Source organism: Gigantopelta aegis, chromosome 10 (assembly GCF_016097555.1).
Source record: "Gigantopelta aegis isolate Gae_Host chromosome 10, Gae_host_genome, whole genome shotgun sequence".
In the NCBI taxonomy this organism is placed as follows: domain Eukaryota; kingdom Metazoa; phylum Mollusca; class Gastropoda; order Neomphalida; family Peltospiridae; genus Gigantopelta; species Gigantopelta aegis.
Genome location: NC_054708.1, coordinates 60,602,950 through 60,629,064, shown reverse-complemented (window position 1 = coordinate 60,629,064; position 26,115 = coordinate 60,602,950). Strand labels below are relative to the sequence as shown.

General features: G+C 37.2%; 1 protein-coding gene across 1 annotated transcript in view; it reads right to left on the bottom strand.

The window, feature by feature from the left end:
• LOC121383730 (SET and MYND domain-containing protein 5-like) overlaps positions 1–10,519 on the bottom strand; it is a 15,640-nt gene extending 5,121 nt beyond the window's left edge. Inside the window, exons 1-7 of the mRNA XM_041513826.1 lie at positions 10,438–10,519; positions 5,377–5,625; positions 4,756–4,877; positions 3,625–3,694; positions 1,999–2,103; positions 1,498–1,560; positions 360–430 (exon numbers count right to left, since the gene is read on the bottom strand). Coding sequence (XP_041369760.1) covers positions 360–430; positions 1,498–1,560; positions 1,999–2,103; positions 3,625–3,694; positions 4,756–4,877; positions 5,377–5,625; positions 10,438–10,491 — 734 coding nt within the window. The 5' untranslated portion in view covers positions 10,492–10,519. The remainder of the gene's footprint in view (positions 1–359; positions 431–1,497; positions 1,561–1,998; positions 2,104–3,624; positions 3,695–4,755; positions 4,878–5,376; positions 5,626–10,437) is intronic.
• Positions 10,520–26,115: the final 15,596 nt, after the last annotated feature.

The following is a 26,115-nucleotide window of genomic DNA, read 5'->3' as shown; positions in this document are numbered from 1 at the left end:
CCCACGAAAAAACTCCATCAAAGGGCATTTGATCCCGCAACTTATTGCACCGCGGGTGAGTGCTCCCCATTGCACAAAACAAGTCTGCTCCCTGCACCCAAGTAAGATATTTTTAATAAATGAACCCATTCACACACACACTCAGGATAAATCGGAAATAATTTAGGAGATGATTTTAAATTAACAAACAATTATTTTGAGTTTATATTCACCAGGTTTACTCAAGATGTATTGTTAGCAAAACGAAGTCAAGAATTTATGTCTACTGCCCTTACATAAAACCAAATTTTTTTGATAAAATCTTAGTCATCCGTTTGATGAAAGTTACTATTAAATTATACTGATTAATGGTGCCCTACCTGCTGCCAATACCTTGACCATTTGTTCCTATCAAAGCAAACAATGACCGGAATCCTTCAGGTGTGAACCACTGGAAAACAACAAACAGAATATTCACAATTCTAAAGACACATCCCTCAGCAGTAAACCACTGGAAAACAACAAATAGAATATTCACAAATCTGAACAGACATCCCTCAGCGGTAAACCACTGGAAAACAACAAACAGAATATTCACAATTCTAAAGAGACATCCCTCAGGTGTAAACCACTGGAAAACAACAAATAGAATATTCAGAATTCTAAAGAGACAACCCTCAGGGGTAAGTAAACCACTGGAAAACACCAAATAGAATATTTACAATTCTAAAGAGACATCTCTCAGGGGTAAACCACCAGAAAAACACCAAACAGAATATTCACAATTCTAAAGAGACATCCCTCTGGGGTAAACCACTGGAAAACAACAAATATAATATTCACAATTCTAAAGAGACAACCCTCAGGAGTAAGTAAACCACTGGAAAACAACAAATAGAATATTTACAATTCTAAAGACACATCCTTCAAGGGTAAACCACCAGAAAACAACAAATAGAATATTCACAATTCTAAAGACAGATGTAAAACTAAAGAAACAGAACGTTAGAAAATATGAAAAATTGTAATAGATGATAATGTTGGCTTCACAGACAGTTCATCAATCTCTCTATTACAATACTGAAGGGAACAGATACAGAGAATACTACATGAGTGGACATTATATACCATTTATCAATCAATGAGTGGTTTTAAAAATTATATAATTAGAAAAATTGAGTGGATACATTTTGAAACAACAGACAAGAATGTAGTATTCTATTTCTTATCTATCATCAAAAAACAGGTTTAAAATAAATTTAAATGTCTTTTTTTATAACAAAAACCTACAGTGCTTGAACTTGCAGTTAACTAATACATCACAAAGCAATCAATTTCAGGTTAACTTAAGACATCTCAGAGCATTTAATTTTTATTGCGCTTACTTCATTGGCTGTGGCAATCATGTCATCACCTTGTATGTCTTAAAAATCGATCCACGTAATATCATAAAAATAATGCATGGTTTTCTAATTAACGGGTGTGTAAAAAATATTTGATCTGACTGCATTCATTTACCTGCTGAACATTTTCTTCATAGATGGTATCCTTAGTCTGGGAACGTAACAGCTCAAGTTGTTCCTAGAAAACAAATAATGGAAAGTAAGTAACTTGATTTAACAAAGCACTGTAATCCTAAATTTGTGAGATAAATGTATAATGCATGCTTTGTTAAGATTTAATTTTAAATACTAAATAAAGACAGAAAAAATTAATGAGCTGTGATGCATGCCCAAAAATAGCACATGTTTAAAGATTAGTTGGTTTTGAAAATGAACAAGGACACTAAAATTGAAAAAGTTAGATCATATAAGAAACTGTAGAATATTTAATAAGAAAATATTATATAAATCCATCATCCTGAACATAAATTTAAGTTGCAATATCATTTACACAAACATCTTATACATTATATTTAAAAAAAGAATGTATGAAAGTTTGTACTATGATTATGACACACTGTGATATTCAAACAATATTAAATTATTAGCCAAACAAAGCAACAAACACAAATCCAACCTGAAACTGTTTTCCTAACAACTTGTGCACTATCTGGTCATCTTCATTGACTGTCGTATTCACAAACTGAGAAAAGCGTCTGATAATGTCAGACTTGTCACTGGCCTGTAAACATATAATAATTAATATCACAAAAAATCCAAATAATCCTGAGCGTTTCAATACACCAAAGTAAATAATTTTCACTTCAACTTATTTTTAGTGCTTATATCCAATTAAGGTTCAAGCACACATCCTGGGCACACATCTCAGCTATCTGGGTGGTCTGTCCAGGACAGTGGGTTAGTTGTTAATTATTAGTGGTTAGTGAGAGAAACGAGGGTGTAGTGGTCTTACACCTATCAACTAAGTCGTTAAAACTCACTCTGGATGGGAGCCGGTACCAGGCTACGAACCCAGTACCTATCAGCCGTATGTCCGATGGTTTAACCACCATGCCACTGAGGCTGGTCAAAGTAAATCATCAACAGGCAAAGCCCTACTAAATAAAGGTAGATAATCCACCAGGTATATTTCAATCTATTAAATCAAGGTTGATTATCCCCCATTTACAGGTGAATCTATTTAATCAAGGTGATGATCTTTAGCTATAAGTAAAGGGATTAAACCAAGGTTAATGATCCCCATTTACTGGTAAGCCCTACTAAATCAAGGTAGATAATCTACCAGATATAAGTAAATCCAGTAAATTAAAGTAGATCATTTACCAACTACTGGCAAGTCCATTAAATCAAGATAGACCCCTACTAAACTAAGGTGTAGGTAAACTGAAATCCATTAAATGGAGGTAGATTATCCACTAACATGAGGTACATGTGAATGCATTAAATCAAGGCTTACACATGCAGTGATTCTGCCAGAAAGATATGTTTGGGTATGGCACTATAGAATTGAATGCAACCAGTCAACAGGGGAGGGCCTCCCCAAGAAAGAAAATAGGTTACGTTTTGGGTTAGGGTTAAAAACATCATACAGTAATGATAAGAGTAAATAATTTTGTCAAAGGGTTAACTTAAAAATAAAAAAAATTCTGTAAAAGATTTGGGTATGGCGCCATACCCATTTTACCGTCTGCCAGAAACCCTGACATGTATAACTCTCAGTTACAAGTACCGGGTAAATCAATAAATTAAGGTAGATCATCCTTACAGGTGGGGCGGGATTTAGCTCAGTCGCTTGAGGTGCTTACGTCGCAGGATCGAAACACCTCAGTGGATCCATTCGACTGATTGCTTTTTTTCTCATTCCAACCAGTGCACCACAACTGGTCATAGGCCATGGTATGTGCTTTCCTGTCTGTGGGAAAGTGCATATATAAAAGATCCCTTTCTGCATTAAGAAAAATGTAGCGGGTTCCCTCTGTTGACTATGAATCAGAATTACCAAGTGTTTGACATCCAATAACCAATGATTAATTAATCAATGTGCTCTAGTGGTGTTGTTAAATAAAACAAACTTCTTCTTCTTCTTACCTACATGTAGTTACAGGTAAATCCATCATCTCAAGGTAGATAATCCATCAGAGGAATTTTATGCACAAAATAGCTGCTCTACCTGCATGTTACTCAAAACGATGTGAGGTTAAAACATATTACAATTAATATTACAAAGTTCTATTCCAATTACCTGTTTTATCATGGCCACCATCTTGACTACCAGCAAGATAGTAGAGGTTTCTGGTGGATAGTGGATACTTCTGTAATATTAAATAATACATACACTCTTATCTATTATACAGAAAAACAAAATAATCAACACTTTAATGAATTATAAAGAAAAGTAAAAGAGGTTTTTTTTACAAGTGACAACTCCTCAAGAAGACATCTTTGAAATGACACTTCAGAGATGTTTCAGAGACTGGTTACTTAAATTGTTTTTGTATGTGAAAAGAAATCATTATAATCTTTCATGAAGAACGTTTTCTTACATAGGAATAAATAAAATGTATAAAATTTGACAGATAACATCATCCCCATTTACAGATGGATCCCTTAAATCATGGGTGTTCTTATTTATTGGTGAATTTGGCAGATAACATCACATCCCCATTTACAGATGGATCCCTTAAATCATGGGTGTTCTTATTTATTGGTGAATTTGACAGATAACATCATCCCCATTTACAGATGGATCCCTTAAATCATGGGTGTTCTTATTTATTGGTGAATTTGACAGATAACATCATCCCCATTTACAGATGGATCCCTTAAATCATGGGTGTTCTTATTTATTGGTGAATTTGACAGATAACATCACATCCCCATTTACAGATGGATCCCTTAAATCATGGGTGTTCTTATTTATTGGTGAATCTGACAGATAACATCACATCCCCATTTACAGATGGATCCCTTAAATCATGGGTGTTCTTATTTATTGGTGAATTTCGCTAGTTCCAGAGCTAGGCCTATCCCACTGAGCTGCTAAAATTCACTCTGGGTGACGGAAGGAAATGTTTTATTTAACAATGCACTCAACACATTTTATTTACGGTTATATGGCGTTGGAATAACACTCTGGGTGACAGTCGGTACCAGGATGTAAACCCAGTACCTACCAGCTTGATAGCTGATGACTTCATTCATACACCACAGGAGCCTTTCAGTCATCACTGTTTAGTTGCAGAGATTAACCCTTTCATAACATGACAGTACATGGCGCCCCGTCTATTTAAAGGCTCAGTCTATGACGTTATTTCAGCACAGACACAAAAATGTTAAAAACAAATTACTTCAGTAAACAAGTTCTAAGACCCACCTCCATGTATCCTGCAGCCTGACGAGGGGGTGGTCTGGGTCTGGTGGGGACTGCCTCGTACACAGAACCTCATGGTAGGTCGACCACGCCTTCTGCTGACAACCAGCGCAACAATAGGTCACCTGTAATGTTCAATAATATCATGGTGGGTTTTTTCGTAAAACTAAAATTGTAATCAATAATGACAATATACCAACCATAGTTATAACAATTAAAAAATAGAATTCTGTGTAAAAAATTATTCAACATACTTTTCTAACTTAAAATCTTGAGTCTAAACGAAAAGTATCAGAGGGAGCAAGGGGTGTTTTTCTACTTTGACAATAACCACAAAATTACAAAGGAACAAACATAACTGGTTTTTAAATATGCAATGTATATCTTAGTCAAATGACATTAACCAAATATTTTCAAATTTTACTTTTAATATTATAACATTTCAAACCCTGAGGAGACATAATGTTAAAAAGTGTTCATGCCAAAACAAAGAGAATATTTTGGACTCCACACCACTGGATTTGTCTGGTACTGGACATAACTCATGCCCAGTAGTGGTACAACCATGCACCAACTAAAGTTTTGCCTTATAATCAGACAATATTATTTTGTTTTAATACTAACCTGACAGTTTGGACATGACACAAACTCGGATGGTTTCACCTCACAGCACTGCGGGAAAGGAAGAATCAGACTTGAATTATCGGTTAGTCGGCGGCTGTTTTCCTCCGCTGTTTCCAGAGGACACATGCAGAATTCACAAGCTCGGTACTTGTACAGCTCATTCCAGGAAAACTGGGCAGACACTAAGGGCTTTTCCTCAAAAATCACCTCACCCTTTTCAAATGATGTCTTAGAAAACAGACCACGGCCCTGAAAATATCAAGAGGATATTACAGTTACTTACCAGGTTAGAGGTTGGGACGTTCATTTCATGAGCACACACACCTCAGCTATGGGCTGTTTGTCCAGGACAGGAGGTTAGTGGTCAGTTGTTAGTGGTTAGTGAGAGAGAAGAGGGTGTAGTGGTCTTACACCCACCCACTAAGTCGTTAAAACTCATTTTATGTGGGAGCCGGTACTAGGCTGCAAACTCAGTACCTACCAGCCTTATGTCCGATGACTTAACGACGACACCACTAAGGCCGGTGATGAGACCTATCCTGGCAGTGGTATTAAAGCATTAGCCTGATGTGCAGTCAGTCTGGCATCGATACTCATCGGTGGACCCATTGAGTTATTTCTCGTTCCAGCCAATATTCACACAAGCTGTATGTTCAGTTTTATGATACAATCAAATCCTTACACAACAGATCAACAATGAGGGCATACTTCAAAATATCATAATCAACAGCATTATTCTCGTGCGTTTCTTCCTCAGTCCAGTACCCCACAATGTACATTCCACCTGCTGTCTTTAAAAGTTTTTTAATTTTCCCATTATAAACAGTTTTAATTTGCAAGTCATCGTCATACCAAACATGACGTATCCTGTGTCCTATGACCATGCCATCTAAAATGTCCCGAACCCCCCTACTGAATATTCTTGTCTAACTCTGGAAATTCAAGAGGAGTGTCCAAATCATTGTCTTTCAGTCTTTTTTTCAAGCTTGTTTCTTTTATAAGTTTTCTTTTTTGTAAAGGTAAATGCCAGTCTGCTTGAAAGCTCCTCTTTATGATGATCATAGATCATAGAGCTTTGTGCATGTACAGACATTTCCTTTTGGTTTCCACACTAATGCTTATGCATAGCTTCTTGACTCAGGCCTCGGTGGCGTCGTGGTTAGGCCATCGGTCTACAGGCTGGTAGGTACTGGTTTCGGATCCCAGTCGAGGCATGGGATTTTTTAATCCAGATACCGACTCCAAACCCTGAGTGAGTGCTCCGCAAGGCTCAGTGGGTAGGTGTAAACCACTTGCACCGATCAGTGATCCATAACTGGTTCAACAAAGGCCATGGTTTGTGCTATCCTGCCTGTGGGAAGCACAAAATTGTGACAAATAAAAGATCCCTTGCTGCTAATCGGAAAGAGTAGCCCATGTAGTGGCGACAGTGGGTTTCCTCTCAAAATCTGTGTGGTCCTTAACCATATGTCTGATGCCATATAACCGTAAATAAAATGTTTTGAGTGTGTCGTTAAATAAAATATTTCTTTCTTTCTTTCTTTCAGTTACAGCTAGGGCATGGACTTAAGAATTTGTCTCTCACAGCAATTTAAAAACAAAATTGCCATGGATGAAACAGTCCACTGACAACAATTTAAAGCCTGCCCATGGCAATTGAAAAAACAAGAAGATTTTTGCAGCAAATAAATAAATACTGAAAGGTTATTTTGCTGTATGTAGACATATTTTAAATGTACTAATGGCAGCTAATGTATACCAGGTGTAAACATTTTGCCATCATTGACGAGCTTTACCGACTGCACTTTTTGTTAACTCATCATAAAACTTCAAGAAAAAGTCCTTGTGCTGGGACAATCAATCTTGGACATGTTAATTTGTTATGCAGATCATTCCCCCTAGATATCGTGCAGTACTGTAAGCCTGATGGAAAGCCAGCTAGCTCATCATTTAAGAAACTAGTGAACACTTTTGGGTTACCTCCAGACCTGTCAACCCTCCCGGATTCCGCGGGAGTCTCCCGGTATTTGATCAAATCTCCTAACTCCTGTGCGGGAGACAGTTTCTCCTGTTAAATGACGTTTTTGTAAGCATTAAAAAAAAATCGATCCTCTTTTGTCAAAATAACATAAGGGAAGTAACTCTACCTTTTTTTTCTCATTCGGAAAATGTCGACTACTTTCGTTTTCTGAGAATGTAACAGGCCGAATTGTCCCGACTGTTTAACCTTTGCCGAAGTGAGATTTGTGGGATAGCCTATTTATATTGTTAAAAAAGCACATGGAGTTTATAAAATGATGTGTTATTATAATGTTTGTTGTCATCGTAATGGCTACGAAGCGTGTTGCCGCTAATTCAACAGGCTGTGTATTGACATTCAGTGTTGCATAAACAAAAACAAAAAAAACTATCCAATTTAGTTCTAATAACACCTCTGAATTGTAAAATGTCTTCCCACTGGATTACATAATGCAACTATGACGAATCTGAACTGCCAGACTCCGAGTTGACAGCGATACACACGATGCATGTTAAAATCACATGTCACAGCAAGACAACGAAAAGACCAATTAGCTGTATAAACATACTTGTGTCAGTTAATTTTGTATGTTTGTGCAGTTAAAATGTTGGTTAGAAGGGTACTCTTCAAGAAATTATTTTTGTACAATTAAAAAATGTTGTGTTTGACATTGACATAAAGTTACGCACGGAAATGGGTATAATTCCGGTATATTTCACACGATGTCCGTAATGAGGTTTTACTTATGATTAATCAATTTAATGAAAATACAATGTTTATTGCATCATTATAATGATTTTAAATAAGTACCACGCCACCGTTCCTCATTATAGTAAAAACTGAATATTAATTTATAAGATTTATATAAATTTGTCTTTGGTACTTACACTAACCACAAATGATAATGTAACGCAACCTGTAAGGCTGTAAGTGTAATACCGTAAATGTACTAAATAAAAAATTTATTTCTTGTTCATGTTCTTAACATTTTTGGATAAAATATTATTATTTTTTAAAATATGTATTAAATCATAATAATATTTAAACTTTAAAAAAAAAAAATGTTTAAAAAAAAAAAATGCCAAGATCTAAGGTTAAGAAGTATATATGACATTATATAGTATTCATATAACTTATTGTAATAAAAAAAATAATAAATCTTGCGATTTTGGGTTAAATTGTGTGAATTTAAAAAATCTCCTGCTTTTTCAACACACACCTCCTGCTTTCTCTTGACTAAAGGTTGACAGGTCTGGTTACCTCATCTGGACATCCTTGTACAGTTGTACCGGAACTTGATAGCAAGAACAAGCTGACAACATACATTGGTCACTATCTGTGGTTCATTAAAGTTAAAGTTTGTTTTAAATTAAAGACACCACTAAAGCACATTGCAGGAGTCAATATTTCGAAATCTGAGGTAACCGGAAGTCGGTTCACGTGGTTTTTACCTATGTAACCAATTGTTCGGTTACGTGAATTATATTTGCGTAACCCATGGGTTATCTGATCGGTTACCTCAAAATTATGTTGAAATTATATTTTAAATACATAGTTTTTAGCTGAAACAAAGTTAAAACAAATACAAAAGAAAACATTTTTAAAAAAGAAAAGAAAATGTCTTTAATGCTTGCTAAAGTTAACAATATTATAAAAGAAATGGATATTAGCCCTGGTACTGAAACAAAATACAGGGACGTAGTCAGAAATTTTCTTAGAATTATGCACGCCAAAGGCGTGCCCGAGCGGGGTGATATGGGGGGGGGCCTCCCTCTGTGAAAATTTTAAAACTCAGGACGCCTGTAGATACTTTTTTTTAAATCTTTTTTCGAATCAATTTTAAGAGGATATTTTATAGAACAATTACAGACAGCCTCGACTTATTCCCGGATTTTGTTTTTGCATTACGTACTGTGCGTAATGAGCGCTACGCCTTTGAAATAGATAAATACTCATTTGTAGGGATTCCTTTTTGCGATTTGCAGTGGCTATGCTACTTTCACTTCATCGATGGTACTTATATACTACCGTGACGTTCCAAATGTGGGTATTTTAAAGCTCATTATGCAATGTTAGTATTGTTCAATTTTTGTGACACTTTTGGATTCCTGTTTACGTTAAAACTGTTTTTAACATATGTAAAATTATAGCCAATCCAATAGTATGTCTACAAGCGGTCCGAGCATATTTCTTTAAAAATGTTTTAAAACTGTAGACTGGTCGCAAGTTACAACTGTTGCAATATAACGTTGTTTACTGGTTTGCTGTGCATCAAGTATCTAAAACTCAGTCTAAAACATTTGTCGGAATACCAGTAGTATGTCTGCATGAATAAACTTCCTGTAATCGTGAAGATTGCAAGTTTTAATTTCTGAACGTTTACAGATCATGACGTAACCGATTTGCGGTTCGCGTAAATTTAATTTTGCGTAACCGACACGCGAACAGAACGGCAGTTCACATGAAATATTGTGCCCTGCATTGATTTATTAATCATCGGTTATTGGATGTCATACATTTGTTAATTCTGCCTTATAGTCCTATATATAGGAAACCGGTATAATATCCGCCCGGTCCCCTCCATTATTATTTTTAGTTAGGGTTGAGGGTTAGGGTTAGGGTTATGGCTGGGGTTAGGGCTAGGGTTGGGGTTAGGGTTGGAGTTAAGATTAGGGTTAGGGTTAGGGGAAGGGGGGACCGGGCGGATATTTTTCCCAGGATAGCACATACTGATACCACGGTCTTTGATATATCAGTCATTGAACAAGAAATAGCCCATATGGCATGCCCTCATGCCCCAGCACGCTCGCCTAAAACAGCAGCAGTTATTATTCTATAAATCTGACACACACGCACACACGTACACACACACAGAGAGAGAGAGAGAGAGAGAGAGAGAGAGAGAGAGAGAGAGAGAGAGAGAGAGAGAGAGAGAGAGAGAGAGAGAGAGAGAGAGAGAGAGATAAAATTGAGAACTGGAGACAGAGAGATAGTGTCAATAACTGATTCATTCAAGAGCTACTAATTTATTATCATTTCACCTTTTTGTCACCAGTATGTCGAACTTCCACGTTTTCGTCAATGGGCGTCGCCATTGCTTCTTTTCTTATGCGTCACTCTATCCACTGATGTGGAGCACCAACATTGTGTCAACAGCCACTAAAATATTTGTTTCGTTGACTTGAACCACTACAAATATTCGGATTACCGAAAACACATTTTATCGAATGCTGGTTAAGTATCCCCAGCAATAATAATTGGTCAACTCCCCCTAAACTGTTAGGTCAACTCGGCCTCCACCCACTCCCAAGTTACTGTCTATAACTGTTACGATTTATTAAAAATGATCGTCTATTACTTTGGTGTGTCATTTTCTTTTTTAATATTATCGTGAAACTTCGCTATTGTGGGTGTTATTAAATAAACACTTTTATTAAAAGTGTATTTGTTGCAAGCAAATGGATTAAATTGATCACCATTCGGTTTTATAATTAAAATACACAACAAAACAAAATTGAACATTATATATTTATTTGGCCATATAACATGTTAAAGTGCTAAGCTAAACATTACTGCTGAAAACATGAGATAGAGAGTAACCAATGACTGTTTAATTAAAATACTTAAAGGAAACATGACACGAGACCATATTATAGCTCATTTTAAAAGAAAAATGATATAAAAATAATATACAAATAACTTTATAACAATAAAATACGTGTAGTTAACTTAAAATGAAGAAATTATGCTAATCAGTATCAAAGTACGATTTATGCATATTTCTTCGTGAGCGTTCGGAAAAAAAGGGAAGTGACGTCAGAGCCGCTGTACTCTTCCATTGTTGTTAACTGTTTATATATGGAGTAAGGGGCGTACGATCTTTTCAGTCCAACAGTGCCGTACTGCGCGGACTTTGGGTGTAAAAATAAACAGTTTAAACGATCGGGATTGTCTTTTTATGGTTTTCCAAAGGATTGTATCCGAAGAAAGACGCGTGTATTTTATCGCAAAAGAAAAGATTGGACACCAACACCGCATAGTACTTTGGTGTCAGCCTATTTACAGCCCGGAGCCCGAACGTTACCCGGAGACAAAACAGTACTCGGTTGCGAATGCGAGGTGTACATTGTACATATTTGGCACAAAGATACACCTCAGCATGATGTATTTATATATGTTAAAACAAAAAATTTATAATTTTTTATTTATTTATTTTTTTGAAAAAAAGAAAGATTTTTTCATGTTAGGGCTGTAGGCCTACATAACAAAATCTGTATTCACCGTCCGAAGAAGGAAACGTCAATAAGTAATTAAATATGGCATATACAAACATGGGATTTGGCACGAGGATACATCTCAGTACGATGTATTTAAATATGTTTTTTAAAAACGTGTAGAAAACAATAATTAATTTTAAATAATGTTTTTAATCTTCGGGCGGAATACGTCACAAAAACGTTCCTCATCGCCCGAAGCCCCAAAGCAACACGAAGTTCAATACAAAATAAACCACTACTGTCGGTGTCGAAATAACTATTATGTTTTCATCCACGGGCTGACTTGAGAATCGGAGTGTTGTTTTAGTTAATTGGTCCTTTCTTTTCCGTGGCCTGCACATGTGATTCCTGATTGGCAGGTGTATATTGCAGGGTATCGACCAGGTAAGTGATTACCACGGTCTAGACATACGTACAAAATACGTGCCAGTTTTTTAAAGATCACAGGGTATTGTGGCGTAACCTGTCGCGACTATAGTACAATGTTAATGGACATTATCAGCCGCCCTGCTTCATTACTGTAAATAATGCTGTAAAATCCTTGATTAAGTAGACTTTCCCATCTAAAATTACAAAACTGACCCATTACGTAGTACCAAAGAAAAGAAATTATCACTTGGGTATCGTGAGTGGTCGTTTTTTTACTCTAAACGCACCCTACCAATAGGCCTAATAATATGCTACTTTTTTTTATGAGAGAAAAATACTATAACCCCATTTCGTTCTATTGATGCAAATAGAAATATATTTAGTTTAAAAGTTGATTATACTCTCAAGTCATTTATGTTGTTTTACAAGTCAGGTTAATGAAAGTGAAGCGCCTTGTCGTAAATTAGAGCGTTGTTTTACACTGTGCATACAGATTTCATTATGTACAGCCCGAACATAAAAAAAATGCGATATTTTCTAAAAAAAAACCCCACACCAAATTTTTTTTTTTGTCCAACATTTATATTTTTTACATATTTAAAATACATCATATCGAGGTGTATCTTTATGCTAAATATGAACAGTATACACCTCGGCATTAGCATCCGAGTTTTGGTTTTGTCTCCGGGTTACTTTCGGGGCTCCGGGCTGTAAATTGGTCGACCGGGTCTGGTCTGGCACCATCAGTTTTCTCCACCCTCCGACTCGCTATCCGTTTTTTCTTCAGTATCACAGTTGTAAGTAAATGTGTGTCTTTCTTCATTTACTAACAGCTCATATTGATACGGCAAAACGTTTTGCGAACGAACACTCATTGTTTTGGTAAGCTATGCAAGACTTAGATTCTTTATGAGTGGTACGGACTAATGCTTTTAAGTGTAAGGCTTCAGATCAAGGGACGCGTCTCTGACGTCACGGACCTCGTGATTGCCCTGCTCATTAAAGATCGGCAATTTCCGCTAAGAGCTCGTATCTGGGGTTCTTTTATGGAGATATTTTAAGTAATTAATTTTTTATAATTTTTTTTTTTAGGCGATTCAATTTATAATTAATTGTACATGGTTGGTGCCAAATATGGTTTACGTGACATGTTTCCTTTAAGACTACAAAGCAAACTGACTGCTGATGTTAACAAGTGTAACATGTATTCATTAAAATGTAATGAGCAAGTTTGTATATTATAGGCACAAAATGATTCTTTGAGTGCAGATCATCTGCAGATGTATACCAAAACCATGTTAAATGCAGTTTCTATCTAGCTTATAACCCTCCCATAATAAAAGTATATATAAATATATATATATATATATATATATATATATATATATATATATATATATATATATATATGTATGTATGTATGTATGTGTGTGTGTGTGTGTGTGTGTGTGTGTGTGTGTGTGTGTGTGCATTATCCAAGATAAAGCTAGGATAAAATTTTAAATGTAATTAAATTGTAGGGGGTGGGTGGGTGGGGAACAATGTGACTTACAATACTGACTGAGACAAAGGAATAATGTAGCGCGGGAAGACTACCCCTGGGGCTGATGCGCACAGCTCAACTAAACTAGCCTGCTATTAGCCTGTCCTAATTTGTCATAGACTGTTAGACATAACAAGCTTAACTGGTAGACTATATATACATGTAATACTACCAATTAACAAAAACATATACATTGTAACCTACCTACGCATACTCACTAAGGTTATATTCTATGACTACGTGCAACTTAAGTAATTAATTTGTTATCACAAACATATGAAAGAGCTTTCAACATACCAATGATGTGCATTTTAATTTACCATTTTCAGCCAGTGTACATAAAATGACCAAATTTCAAACTTTAAATATCCATCGGTTAGTACCATTCCTAAATTTTTATGAAAGCATTGGTCAGCTTGACCAATGAAATTAGAGTTACAGCTGTACGCAGCGTGCCATCACACCAAACATCGAAGACGAAAGAAATACTAGTGGAGAAACACCCACCCACCTCCCCTTTTACTTAAATCATAAGAACAAATCATGCTATGTAGTTTTATTGTATTACATATATATGCATACATGTATAAATATTCTATCAGATCGAATATGCAGGTTTGTGACATGTTTTATGTATGGCGGTAGTTTAATGCCCACCTTTGGTGGGAATTTTGGTTAATTAGTTAATTAATTATTCAATGTTTTGTATCAGTATGATGTCGTTTAAAATAAACGGCCATTTTTCAATTCAATATGTGTAATGTTTTCATTTAGAGAAAATTCTCACCTAAACGAGCTCACTGGGTTGGTTCGAATGACAGTCGTCCTGCTACAAATAGTCTTATTGCAGGCACGTGTTATGCAGGTAGGGTTTCAGGGGCGAACACCTCCCCCGCATCAAGCGAATTTTTTTTTTTTTTTTTTTTTTTTTTTTTTTTTAAAGGGACATACCCTAGTTTCAACCCGTGAAAATTAACACTACGTTTAGCTAATCTACAAACCTGTAACACATTTGGATAAAGTTACAATTGAGTGAAACATGAGTCTGTGACTTTGAAATGGTGAAATACCCTATAAACCTAGACTAAAACTCAACTCTATAACTGTTACTTCTCAGACACACGTGCGTTTTTAAAAATATGAGAAATGTATTTTGTGATATTAAAAACACCAGGATGATCAAAAACACTTCGAATGTATGGAAATGGATAATCTAAACCATAAAATCTAAGAAAAATATGATTTCAGTTATCAAAAACGGCTATAATAGTCAAAAATCTGCCTTAGTGTTTAAAAACTATAGTATTTTCTGATGGGAGCACGACTCAAAACCTCAGGAAATTTCGCTTCCCACAGTCTAGCCACCCCACCCTCACGACCCCTCACCCCACCCCCTGTACATTTTCCAGAACACGCACCTGGATTGAGGTTGTCCTAATATCGAATTACCAATAATAATAATAATAATAATAATAATAATCATGATGATTTTTTGGTACAGTTTGATCGTGTATTTTATTCTTCCACTTTGTCTTAAACTTTTCATAAATAAATATAAATAGGTTAAATGATGGTGTATTTTAAAAAAAAATTTGAGTGTACAGCTGACACTGCCGATAGTCTTAACAGACGGACGCTGTTTTGGGGGTCAACATTTTGTCACGGACATTTAAACAGCAATCAGTGATCACTGCAGACGTTATTCATGCAGTCTTGTTACTGCAGTCCTGTCATGACAAGGATTTTAATACATGCTTCTAACATGTCGGTTTACAATCGGTTGACTGACGATTAGTAGCGCCACCTTATCTCTGCTGGTCTGGTTACAGAAGACGTCAACAGTTTAATAATGGTTCATTGCTCGTTTTACTACTATGACAATTCATACCTTTGAAACCTTACTGTATGTTCTGGCATGGAATAAATTACATATTCATTAGGGGTCGTCCATATAGTACGTACGACATTGAGGGGGGGGGGGGGGTCCAGTCCAATGCGTACACTGTGCGTACACGGGAGAGGGGGGGGGGGTCAGGACCAGGACTACCCTCCAGGGGGCAGGGGAGGCAGTTGCCCCCCCCCCCCTGAGAATCTAACTTTTTTCTCCTTTTTTTTGACACCAGAAAATGGCATACACATCTAAGGCTTTAATTTGTATAGTGTTTCATTTGTTTATAAAAAGTAGTGCCAAAATGTAGCAGAATAGTTTCAACCTGTGAAAATGGACATTAAGTTTGGTTAAACTACACCTGTATCATATTTGGATACAGTTACAATAGAGTGAAATAATTAAGAGTCTATGACGTTGAAAAGGAAAAAACACACGTTAAAATAAGAGTGAAAAATAGGTCTACGTCGTAGTCTTTAAGAACTAGGGTCTGTCACGTTAAACAGATGCCCACTCAACTTCGAAATAAAATGAAAATACTAAATTACCGGACATTAAACCCTACCAATTTAGTAGGTCTGATTACATTAAAGCAAATTGGGGGGGTGGGTTGTAATTTTTAATAAAGTTCATTGACCCCAGAAAAGAAATATAGTAGTGCCAGGGTTGGGACCCTGGTATCGCTACTTTGCAATTAATTATATATATATATATATATATATATATATATATATATATATTATGCTTGACGAAAGCTTGTTACCTCCGCATTCGTAAGAGCATTGTAGATAGTGGAATAAAAACTTATATTTTATACTGTAATATTGTACAATTGGTATTCCATGTATGTATTTTACGTATGTTTTTCATACATAGGGCCTATGAATCATATAGACTACGCTTGTTTCCTAAAATGAAATAATTAAGCAACGGATATCGCACTGTCATCAGCAGCAGCAACAGCAACAACAACGTCTAGCTCGCGTGTCCTCTAGCCCTATTCAATTAACTCGGCCAACAAAAACACTGTCATAAACACCACCGCCGCCACCACCACTATCATCATCATCATCATTGTGAAAGATAATGGTCGAAATTCTGAACCGACGGCATTTAATATATATATGCATTGTGCATAATTCTATATGCGTGACGGCGTATTAATGCATGTATAGTGATTGCGTTTTAAATCAATATTTATTACAATCACGTAAATGCCAAGATTAAGACCACTTCATGGATTTTACAAATGCAAATATAGTATTTTCAAATATAAATCGAGATGACAAATTAACATTTGAACAAGTGAAATATGATCTGGTTTCGATCACCATACATTAAGGAAGGAAGGAAGGAAATGTTTTATTTAACGACGCACTCAACATATTTTATTTACGGTTATATGGTGTCAGACATATGGTTAAGGACCACACAGATAGAGAGAGAAAATCCGCTGTCGCCACTTCATGTCGCTACTCTTTTCGATTAGCAGCAAGGGATCTTTTATATGCACCATCCAAAAGACAGGATAGTTCATACCACAGCCTTTGTTACACTAGTCGTGAAGCACTGACTGGAACGAGAAATAGCCCAATGGGGCCACCGACGGGGATTGATCCTAAATCGACCGCGCATCAAGCGAACGCTTTACCACTGGGCTATGTCCCGTTCCACCATACAACTGTGTAGCAGTTAAGATTATGATACTTCAATACATGGGAATTATGAACTATACACTGTGTAATGGGCAATAGGATTCTCACACATTACAAGATGGAATCTCAAATAGGTAAACTGATTGACCATGTACATTTTCATTTACAGCCAAGTGGAGTCGACTAGGCTATATATGTTGCCGTCTGTCCTTTCAATAACTTTTACAGCAGAACATTATTTTAAGGACAACATTTTGCAAGCCAATGTTCTACACACACACACACACACACACACACACAGAGAGAGAGAGAGAGAGAGAGAGAGAGAGAGAGAGAGAGAGAGAGAGAGAGAGAGAGAGAGAGAGAGAGAGAGAGAGAGAGAGAGAGAGAGAGAGAGAGAGAGAGAGAGAGAGAGCGAGAGACGAGAGAGGAGAGAGAGAGAGAGAGAGAAGTTGGTGCCAGTCAATAAGTTTGAGATATCGTATATCAATACAAATTATAGTATCCACATTCAGTTGAAATTTTAACAACTTGATAGAGAATCATTAACCACTGACTGCTATTGAAGGATCTTAAGGTGGACAGCCTAAGGCAGATTGTTTTCTAAATTCATTAAGTATATTAGGTATTTATTAAGCATCTTACATAACAATGCCTTTGAAAAACAATTATACTGAACTAAGAGAATCGCGAATTTTTTTAACGTAAAGTATAGATAGTAACTATTTTCCACCATTGTCGTTTCAAATTTTATTATGAAATTTATCAACATAAATGAATACAGTATTTATTTTATTTCAATACTGTAAGTTTTATAGATATATCTATGTTCTAGAACAACACCACACATAATTCCATATCATGTCTCTCAGATAAGTACAAGTGATCAAAATCGCAATAAGGTTTATGTAAGGTCGCAGACGACCAAGCCACGAACCAATCAAATCAGTAATGCGTTTATCATACCAGTGTGACAAAGAATAAAAAACACTCGGTATGATGTTAGAGATAACAAATATGACCATGATGGCAACGACCAGCTTAAACACATGTCTGTCCTTTTGTATTTGTATGGTTCCTGCTGCTATGTTGGCCTCAACGCGTCTTCTAGACTGTCTTATGAAGTGCAGTATTTTAATGTAAGCCAGCAACATAATAATCAGCGATGGAGCATAAACGATTCCACCAAGAACATACAAATATTTTCGTGAAATAAAGATGCAGATGAATTTAGTTCTGTCATATCTTACACCGCTGTCAGAAAGTGCACACACAATTAATGGAAGAATCCAAAATATTGAGAAGAATATCATCATCCATAAGGGTTTGCACAATTTTGTATTTATAGACGGATAGCATACGTGAAGCGTCCTACAAACTGCCGTGGCCGCCATGAAATAAACTGTTGTAGCTATGGTTCCATTAGACGCATATGCCTGAACATAGCAGAGCCCAGTTCCGAATGGCGACGAAGTGGAATTCATTATAAGGGCGGCAATATACTGAGGCAGTACAAACACCAAGAAAAGCAGGTCCGCCATCGAGATGTTTGCAGTCAGGATGTACACTGGTTTCTGTAATGCTGGCGTCCTCAAAACGAGGAGGATGATCATGATGTTGCCGACAATTGTTATTGCTGCCGCCACTATGAGAACAGACGACAGAGATACCAGAACGGCGGGATGAACAGAGTCCAGTTCTCCTGACGTATTGGCGTGCATCATCTGAATAAAAAGATAAAGGTAAAAACAAGATACAAGGGTTATGTACAAGTTCTTTTAATTGACTAATATGTTTATTAATCCCTTGTTGACTAAGGAAAATATATATGATTTTATAGCTCAAGTCACCTCTAGCCCTCCCCTTATTGATGTGTAGGGGAAGGCTAGAGGAACGTCTATGTAATGTTTTGGCAGTCGTCGACAACCAAATGGTCGCAAGCTACTGTGTCTAAAATAACCCCCCCCCCCCCCCCCCCATGTTGTTAACCAGTACCAACGTGTCACGTGGGCACATACTTTGCTTTACGTCACCACAAGAAAGTACAGCGTAGGTTCGTTTCGCATAGAGGTATCGGGTTTCTTCGTGTAGCGTATTGGTTAACAACATGTAACTTTAATGTCATGACTGGTCTCGAGAATAATAATCAAACAGGAGCTCTGTAACATCAGATTTCTTTTTGATTTTTGAATTTTTGATTTTTTTTTTTTTTGGGGGGGGGGAGGGCTATTTTAGACAGTAGATTGCGACCATTTGGTTGTCGACGATTGCCAAAGCATTACATACAGTTTATAGCCTTATATCAATATCAGTAAGGGGAGGGCTGGAGGTGACTCGAGCTAATTATTTTACATTGTAATTAAATTATAATTAATAATATAAACATTTTCCAGCCAAATTCTCTTAAAAGACATATTTGATTTATTACAAAGCCATTACTACCACACGAGGTAGCAGTGGCATGGGCAGGGTGGGCCAAGGTGCTTTCACTGTATACCGGTTTGATTTTGGTTTTTGGATAATAAAAAAAGAAGATAAACCCAAGTGTCGTTATGCTTATCGTTTTGATTTATAAATCGTAATAAATCGCACTAATATTGCTCCAAAGTATAAACTGTTTTTACTATTATTTTAATATTAAAACGGTCCATACAATATAAAAAGAAAAAACTTACCTCAGGACATACGAACTTGTTTAGGAACGTGTATTCTGGTAAAGTGTGCTGGCTGTAACATTCAGACTTTTGCTGTCACCATGGCACCACTCAAAGTATCAGCTTATAATACTGTCCATATATCGCGTACTCCCGGGAATAACCGTGCGGTTACTGATAGGACGTAAGTGATGAAATGCGTTATCAATAACTATTATCGAAAATTTGCCAATCTCTATTAGACAGTCATGATTTATTAAAAATATATGTTTATAAATGGCGTATGTTTTAAGCTGTAGACATAATAAGTGAGAAAATTATTTTATATACATCAGTAGTTCATGTGAAAATCATGTAACAGCAACGGTATTTATTTATTTATAATTATAGTTTCTAGGTATATTGGTATCTTAATTCACCAGCATACAATATTTGACAAGGCATATATTGATTGAGTGTAAACGAAATGAAAGTGTATATGGCTTTTAGATGTCAGTCGCATTATGGTAGTTGTGACGTATAAACCAATGTATGAGAGAAGACACCCGCTGTGAACACAATGTTATAGCTAGGTTACTCTTTTTTGACATCAGTTAGACAATTCGGTATCTTAATTGGCAAGCAAATAACTCATTACATTTGATGTCTATTTTGATTTAGTGTCATAAACATGAATATGTAGCTTATAGATTTCAATCATGCTGCCTTTGTGACTATAGCCAATGCGTGAGAGAGAAAACCCCGTTTCAAACACAGCTAGGCTACTCTTTCTTATTATTTTTTTAAAATCTAAAATGAATTCATATTACAGACACGGACGTAAGAGTTAGAGCTGGAGTGGGAATCACTGGCACCCGATTCAAACAAAGAGATCAGTGGTTATGTAACGTCTTTTCAGCAAATTTTAAACTACGGCTATTTGATGTCTAACATATGGTTAACTAAACATTTTGGAGAGAGAGAGAGAGAGAGAGAGAGAGAGAGAGAGAGAGAGAGAGAGAGAGAGAGAGAGAGAGAGAGAGAGAGAGAGAGAGAGAGAGAGAGAGAGAGAGAGAGAGAGAGATCAGACGCCTCCTAATGGTAGATCTTTTAGAATTCAAATAAACCACACTAAAGTGATTTTATACATAATTTAACCACTACTAGGCCTATAGACGAGAGGCAAAATTGAAAATTTTAAGCTAGGGGGGACGGAATGTTAACTTTTGTCACCCATGTTATTCAACAAGTTTGGACCACTGGGAACACATATAAACCGGATGACACTCAAATTTACCGCTTGGGAGCTAATTATAGAGAAATCAAAATGGTCGCCATATTTAAAGCTGATAATTTCATAAATCAGCAATATCTTCCATTTCAATCAAGAAATGTTTCTGAAATTTGGCACAGGTGATCCAGTTGTATGGATTGAACTCCAGCAGAAATAACAACATTGTATCATTAATTTTCAGAAATTGCCTAAAATGAATCGGGTCACAGTAATATTGAATCATTATTATATATTGCAAGTAAATCAGAAATAGCATATTTGCAGAGTAATATTCAAGAACAGTAAAATGGATGCCATTCCACATTCTGCAAGGAAGAGAAGTCCAGATAAAAGCACTGATTGGACTCTATCTTTTCTGTGCCAGGAGAGAGATGAGAGAAAACCAATATGATGTAATGATGTTGTGAATTGGGATAAACTTGAAAGGATCGAGCATGTTGACCTCACTGAAGTTGCAAGGACAACTGATATTCTTAATCATAAGGATCGTTACACAGCATTCACGAGTACGATGCATATCAATCAGACTATGATATGCGTTACCGGCTGGCTGGAATAAGTGATCTCGTAGCTGCTGATTGCAGGTATCACCTGGTGTGTACAAAGATCACAAAACCCGATTCAAGGAAAAATTGCACAAACTTCTCCCTGGGCAGATTGATTTTGTTCCACAACTAGACTCGAACCATCCCCAGCTACTTTTCCCTGTCAGAGCAGCGAAGATTATGGTGCAGAAACTGAAGAAGAGAACGGACGAATTGGAAGGTGCCCTTTTAATCCAGAATGTGTCAAAACGTCAGTTGTCAGATACAGGTACTGACGAACTGCTCGCTTTGCATCACACTGCACTTCGCATAATGGGGACATCAAAATATGCCCCGGCCTCACAAATTGTGCTTCAATCACAAAGGGAAATGCAGCAAAGGTAGTGCCTCAGAGTCTATATACACTAATATGTCTACTCCTCAATGGTGAGTTGGATGAAATTGAAGAAAATGAAAACACCAAGCGGATGCACTTAGCATCTCACAAGATATAATATATGCAGTATCTAAACGTAAGAAGCTGACTCCGAGACACATTGGTATTGGAATGGCTCTTCATCAAGCAACACGTTCAAAGTCGTTAGTTGACTTAATGCATCATGCTGGACATTGTATAAGCTATGATCAGGTGAGACGCTTGGATACAACTCTGGCACAGAGAAATGTGGACCGCTATCCTGAAAATGACAATGTGCCGGTTCCATCAAACCCCGCTGCCAATCAGTTTTTCCAGTTTGCTGCCGACAATATCGACCTCACAGAGGAGACTCTTGATGGCATGGGCACCTTTCATGCCACTCAGATGGTCACATTTCAAAGAGGAAAAGTGCGACATCAGCATGAAATGGAATTATCGTTAGGCAAGGCCAAATCAATCAAGATTCCTGAAGAATTTCACCAGCTAGAACATCCTCCACAGCTTCCTCTTCACGTACAGCCTCGATTCTCTGAAAACATCAATGAGCTGTGGTATGTACCTGACCAAGACATAGCTGATGCAGCTAGTATCAAGGATGTTTCTTGGATTATAGCTCGCATCAGTGATACTGAAGGCAATGCAGTGCCTGCCTGGACTGGCTTCAACCAGTTAACCGTACAAGACGATCATTCACAAATTTGTAGTACTGGAAATTTACCTCTGATCAATGCTCCAGCACATGAAAGTGACACATTGTGGACTGTCATGATGCGATGTATGAAGATTTCCGCAATCATGAATCCAGGACAATCAACTGTTATAACGTTTGATCAGCAGTTGTACTGCAAAGCTAAGGAGCTACAGTGGGTGAATGTGAACTTGTGTCAAACTATTTTCATACGTCTTGGAGGTTTCCATATAACAAAGAATTTCATGCAAGCTATAGGACAACATTTCACTGATTCGGGTCTACCAGAAGTGTGGATTGAGAGCACTGTCTTTGGTGAAAACACATCTCTGAACAACATGCAAGACAAGTCTTACAAGCAAATATTGGCTGTCGTACATGAAAATGGTGTCAATCTTGCTCCAGTTCATACGAGCAGAGCGTACAGGCTCTTGGAAACTGCACATATCAGCATTCACTGCTATGCTACCATGGTTTGCCTTGTATGACCATACCAATTATACACGCTGGGGCGCTGTCTACCTTGCAGATTGCAAACAGCTGATGACAACTCATCCTGATGTACACAGAGAGTTCCTTGATGGAAACTTTGTTGTGAAATCATCACTTAATGCGTTCAATCAGTTATCCACTGATCAGGCATTGGAACATGTGAACAAGGTAGGAAAAGTAGCGGGAGGATTGGTTGGAATTACCAGATCAGATAGTGCCACAGAGCGTAGCCGTCTCGTTGATGAGACATGTGCCATGTTTGATGTCAGAACAGAAGATGATGAATATTCACCAATTATGAAGGAAGCTGGTGCATCCAGAATGCGACGTGACAAACAAGATGTCGAGAAAATTATCTTTCAATTAAACAGTTTTGGTGTATTTACACATGAAGATAATGATGTGGTCTGTCTAGCAACATGCGATGTCGCACCTTCTCACATTACCGGAGCACTGATGACTGCACATTCACGAGGTAAAACCCATCTGACAACATTTGTACAGACATGTCTCTGTACACAGACAACTGGATTCCATGACAAATTAAAACAACTGAGGAGTCCAACACTGAAGACAATGTATCAAGTCCAACATAAAACAGCAGACGCTCAGAAAAGCATTTTTCAGGGCAACTTAGTCGGGAAATCTGGTTTCGTACTGGAACAGCCAAGCAACGACGTTTTGTGCCAGTTCATGAAATTGAACTGGGGCATAATCTTCGCCAGAATTTGCCAGCATATCATGCAATAACTGGTTGTGACACAGTCAGTCAGTTATGTGGCCTTGGTAAAAAAATCTACGTGGAAAACATTCAAAGAGCATACCAATTTGTTGGATAATCTTGGTAATGGAACACTAACAAATGTGACAGTAGAAATGGTAGAGGAGTTTGTCTGCCGTCTGTACACAGCAGTAGAAGGAGATAAAAACATAAATAATGTCCGGTACAAACTATTCCAGGAAGGTACCAAGGATCCCGAAAAGTTGCCTCCAACTCGACCATCATTACTACAGTATATTAAACGTGCCCATTATCAGAGTTTGGTGTGGTATTCTTCCACAATACCGCAACCAAGTCTTGGTACACCAGCCGGAAATGGCTGGGTTATGGATGGTGCAACTGGAAATGTGCAACCAAATCTCATTGTGAATGATCCATTGCCGTGCAATTACCTTGCAATTACTAACTGTAGTTGCAAGAGCTGTGCCACTTCCAGGTGCAGCTGCCGATCCAAGAGATTACGATGTACTGGAGCATGTGGATGCAATGATGCCAGCCTATGTCGCAATCCGTTTAACACTAACTATGATGATGAAAACACTGATTAAGAACAATCACATCACTGCTTCATAATATGCTATTGATCAATCATTAACATTTTATCATCTTGAAGTGTTGTCAGATTCATGAACGGATTTCATGTAAATTCGCTAAATTCCGATAGTTTATTTTTTGTTGACTTTAAAATGATCAATATTTGATTATGCTGGTAGTTATCATGTTCCTCATATACAAAATGAGTCATACACAAAATTTTACGTTCCTAACTGAAATAATTTTGGAGATATACAAATAATTGTGAAATTCGCCTTCGAAGCCAAGTCCGCCATCTTGAAATAGCCATAACGAGGTCATAAATTACAAATTTAGGTGTCATCCGGCTGAAATGTATGCAGTAGGGGCCAAAGTTAATAGTCAGCATGTGTGACAAAAGTTAACATTCCGTCCTCCCAAAAGTGATTTCTAGAGCCCTTTTGAGGTTCTGCCTCTAGTCTAAACGTAATGGCGAATGTCTCAGAAGAGTTGCAACCACCGACGAAGAAAGAGCTCTACATGCAAATCATGCAAAGAAACGCATTCAAGAGAAAACTACCAGGCATACCCGCCTACGAAAGTGACGACGAAGAAGAAGATGAGGTAGAACCCTATCTGAAAAAAGTCAAGAGGATGCAGTCTTGCGATACGTGTGGTGTGGTCTTTAAAGACGGAAGCGACTTGCAGCGACACGTGAAAACGTGCGAGGAGGGAACTGAAGAGCCGTCGCCCGACCTGGAAAACGAAGGCATTCGTCTCATGGTGGAACGTGAATTCGACATCAATCATGACTATCTCCAAAGCAAGAGGAAACGCTACGAAGAAAAAAACATGTCCCAAGATGCCATCGAAAGAAACATGAAGATATTGCAATGGAAGTTATTTAAAGACACGTACTCTCGCGTTCTGACCTATATGCATTACTTTGACAAAGATCCCAACACCAGAAATTTTTTACAGTTTGTGAATTCAGACAAAGATGTGAGACCACAGATTCGTTCTAAATTAAATCAGTATCGTTCCTGGATCGGCGAATATTTGGATGAACAAGACGACGACGATACCGACGATGAGGAGGACGACGATGATGAAGAGAAATGAACACTCATATTATTCACATGTCGCCCTTAAGGCCTCTCGATGTAACCCAGTGTGTGCCCATTTTATATATGTGTCAATGACTTGTAATTTAGAAATAAATGAAAAACCAAACCATTGCGTTTGTTTTTTGTGTTTTTTACTCTATGACTAGATTTGTGATTGGATATTTCTACCGCTACTTTATAGTAGCAAGAGCTGTGTGTACAAGACAGAACATACCACGATCTTTGATATACCAGACATAATACACTGGTTGGCTATAGCTTAATGGGCCACCGACGGGGATCAATCCTAGATCGACCACAGTATTTACCCATTTGGTAATTAAAAAAGCCCTGTAAAAAGGCTTGTACTCTAGGAAAATACTTGTGTTTAAAATGCAGTTAAACGATCATAGGTTAGGTTGGAGCGTTGAGTTGCAGTCACGCGTTCTTTCTTCAAAGCAATGGGCTGAGGTGTTTCACACACACACACACACACACACACACACACACACACACA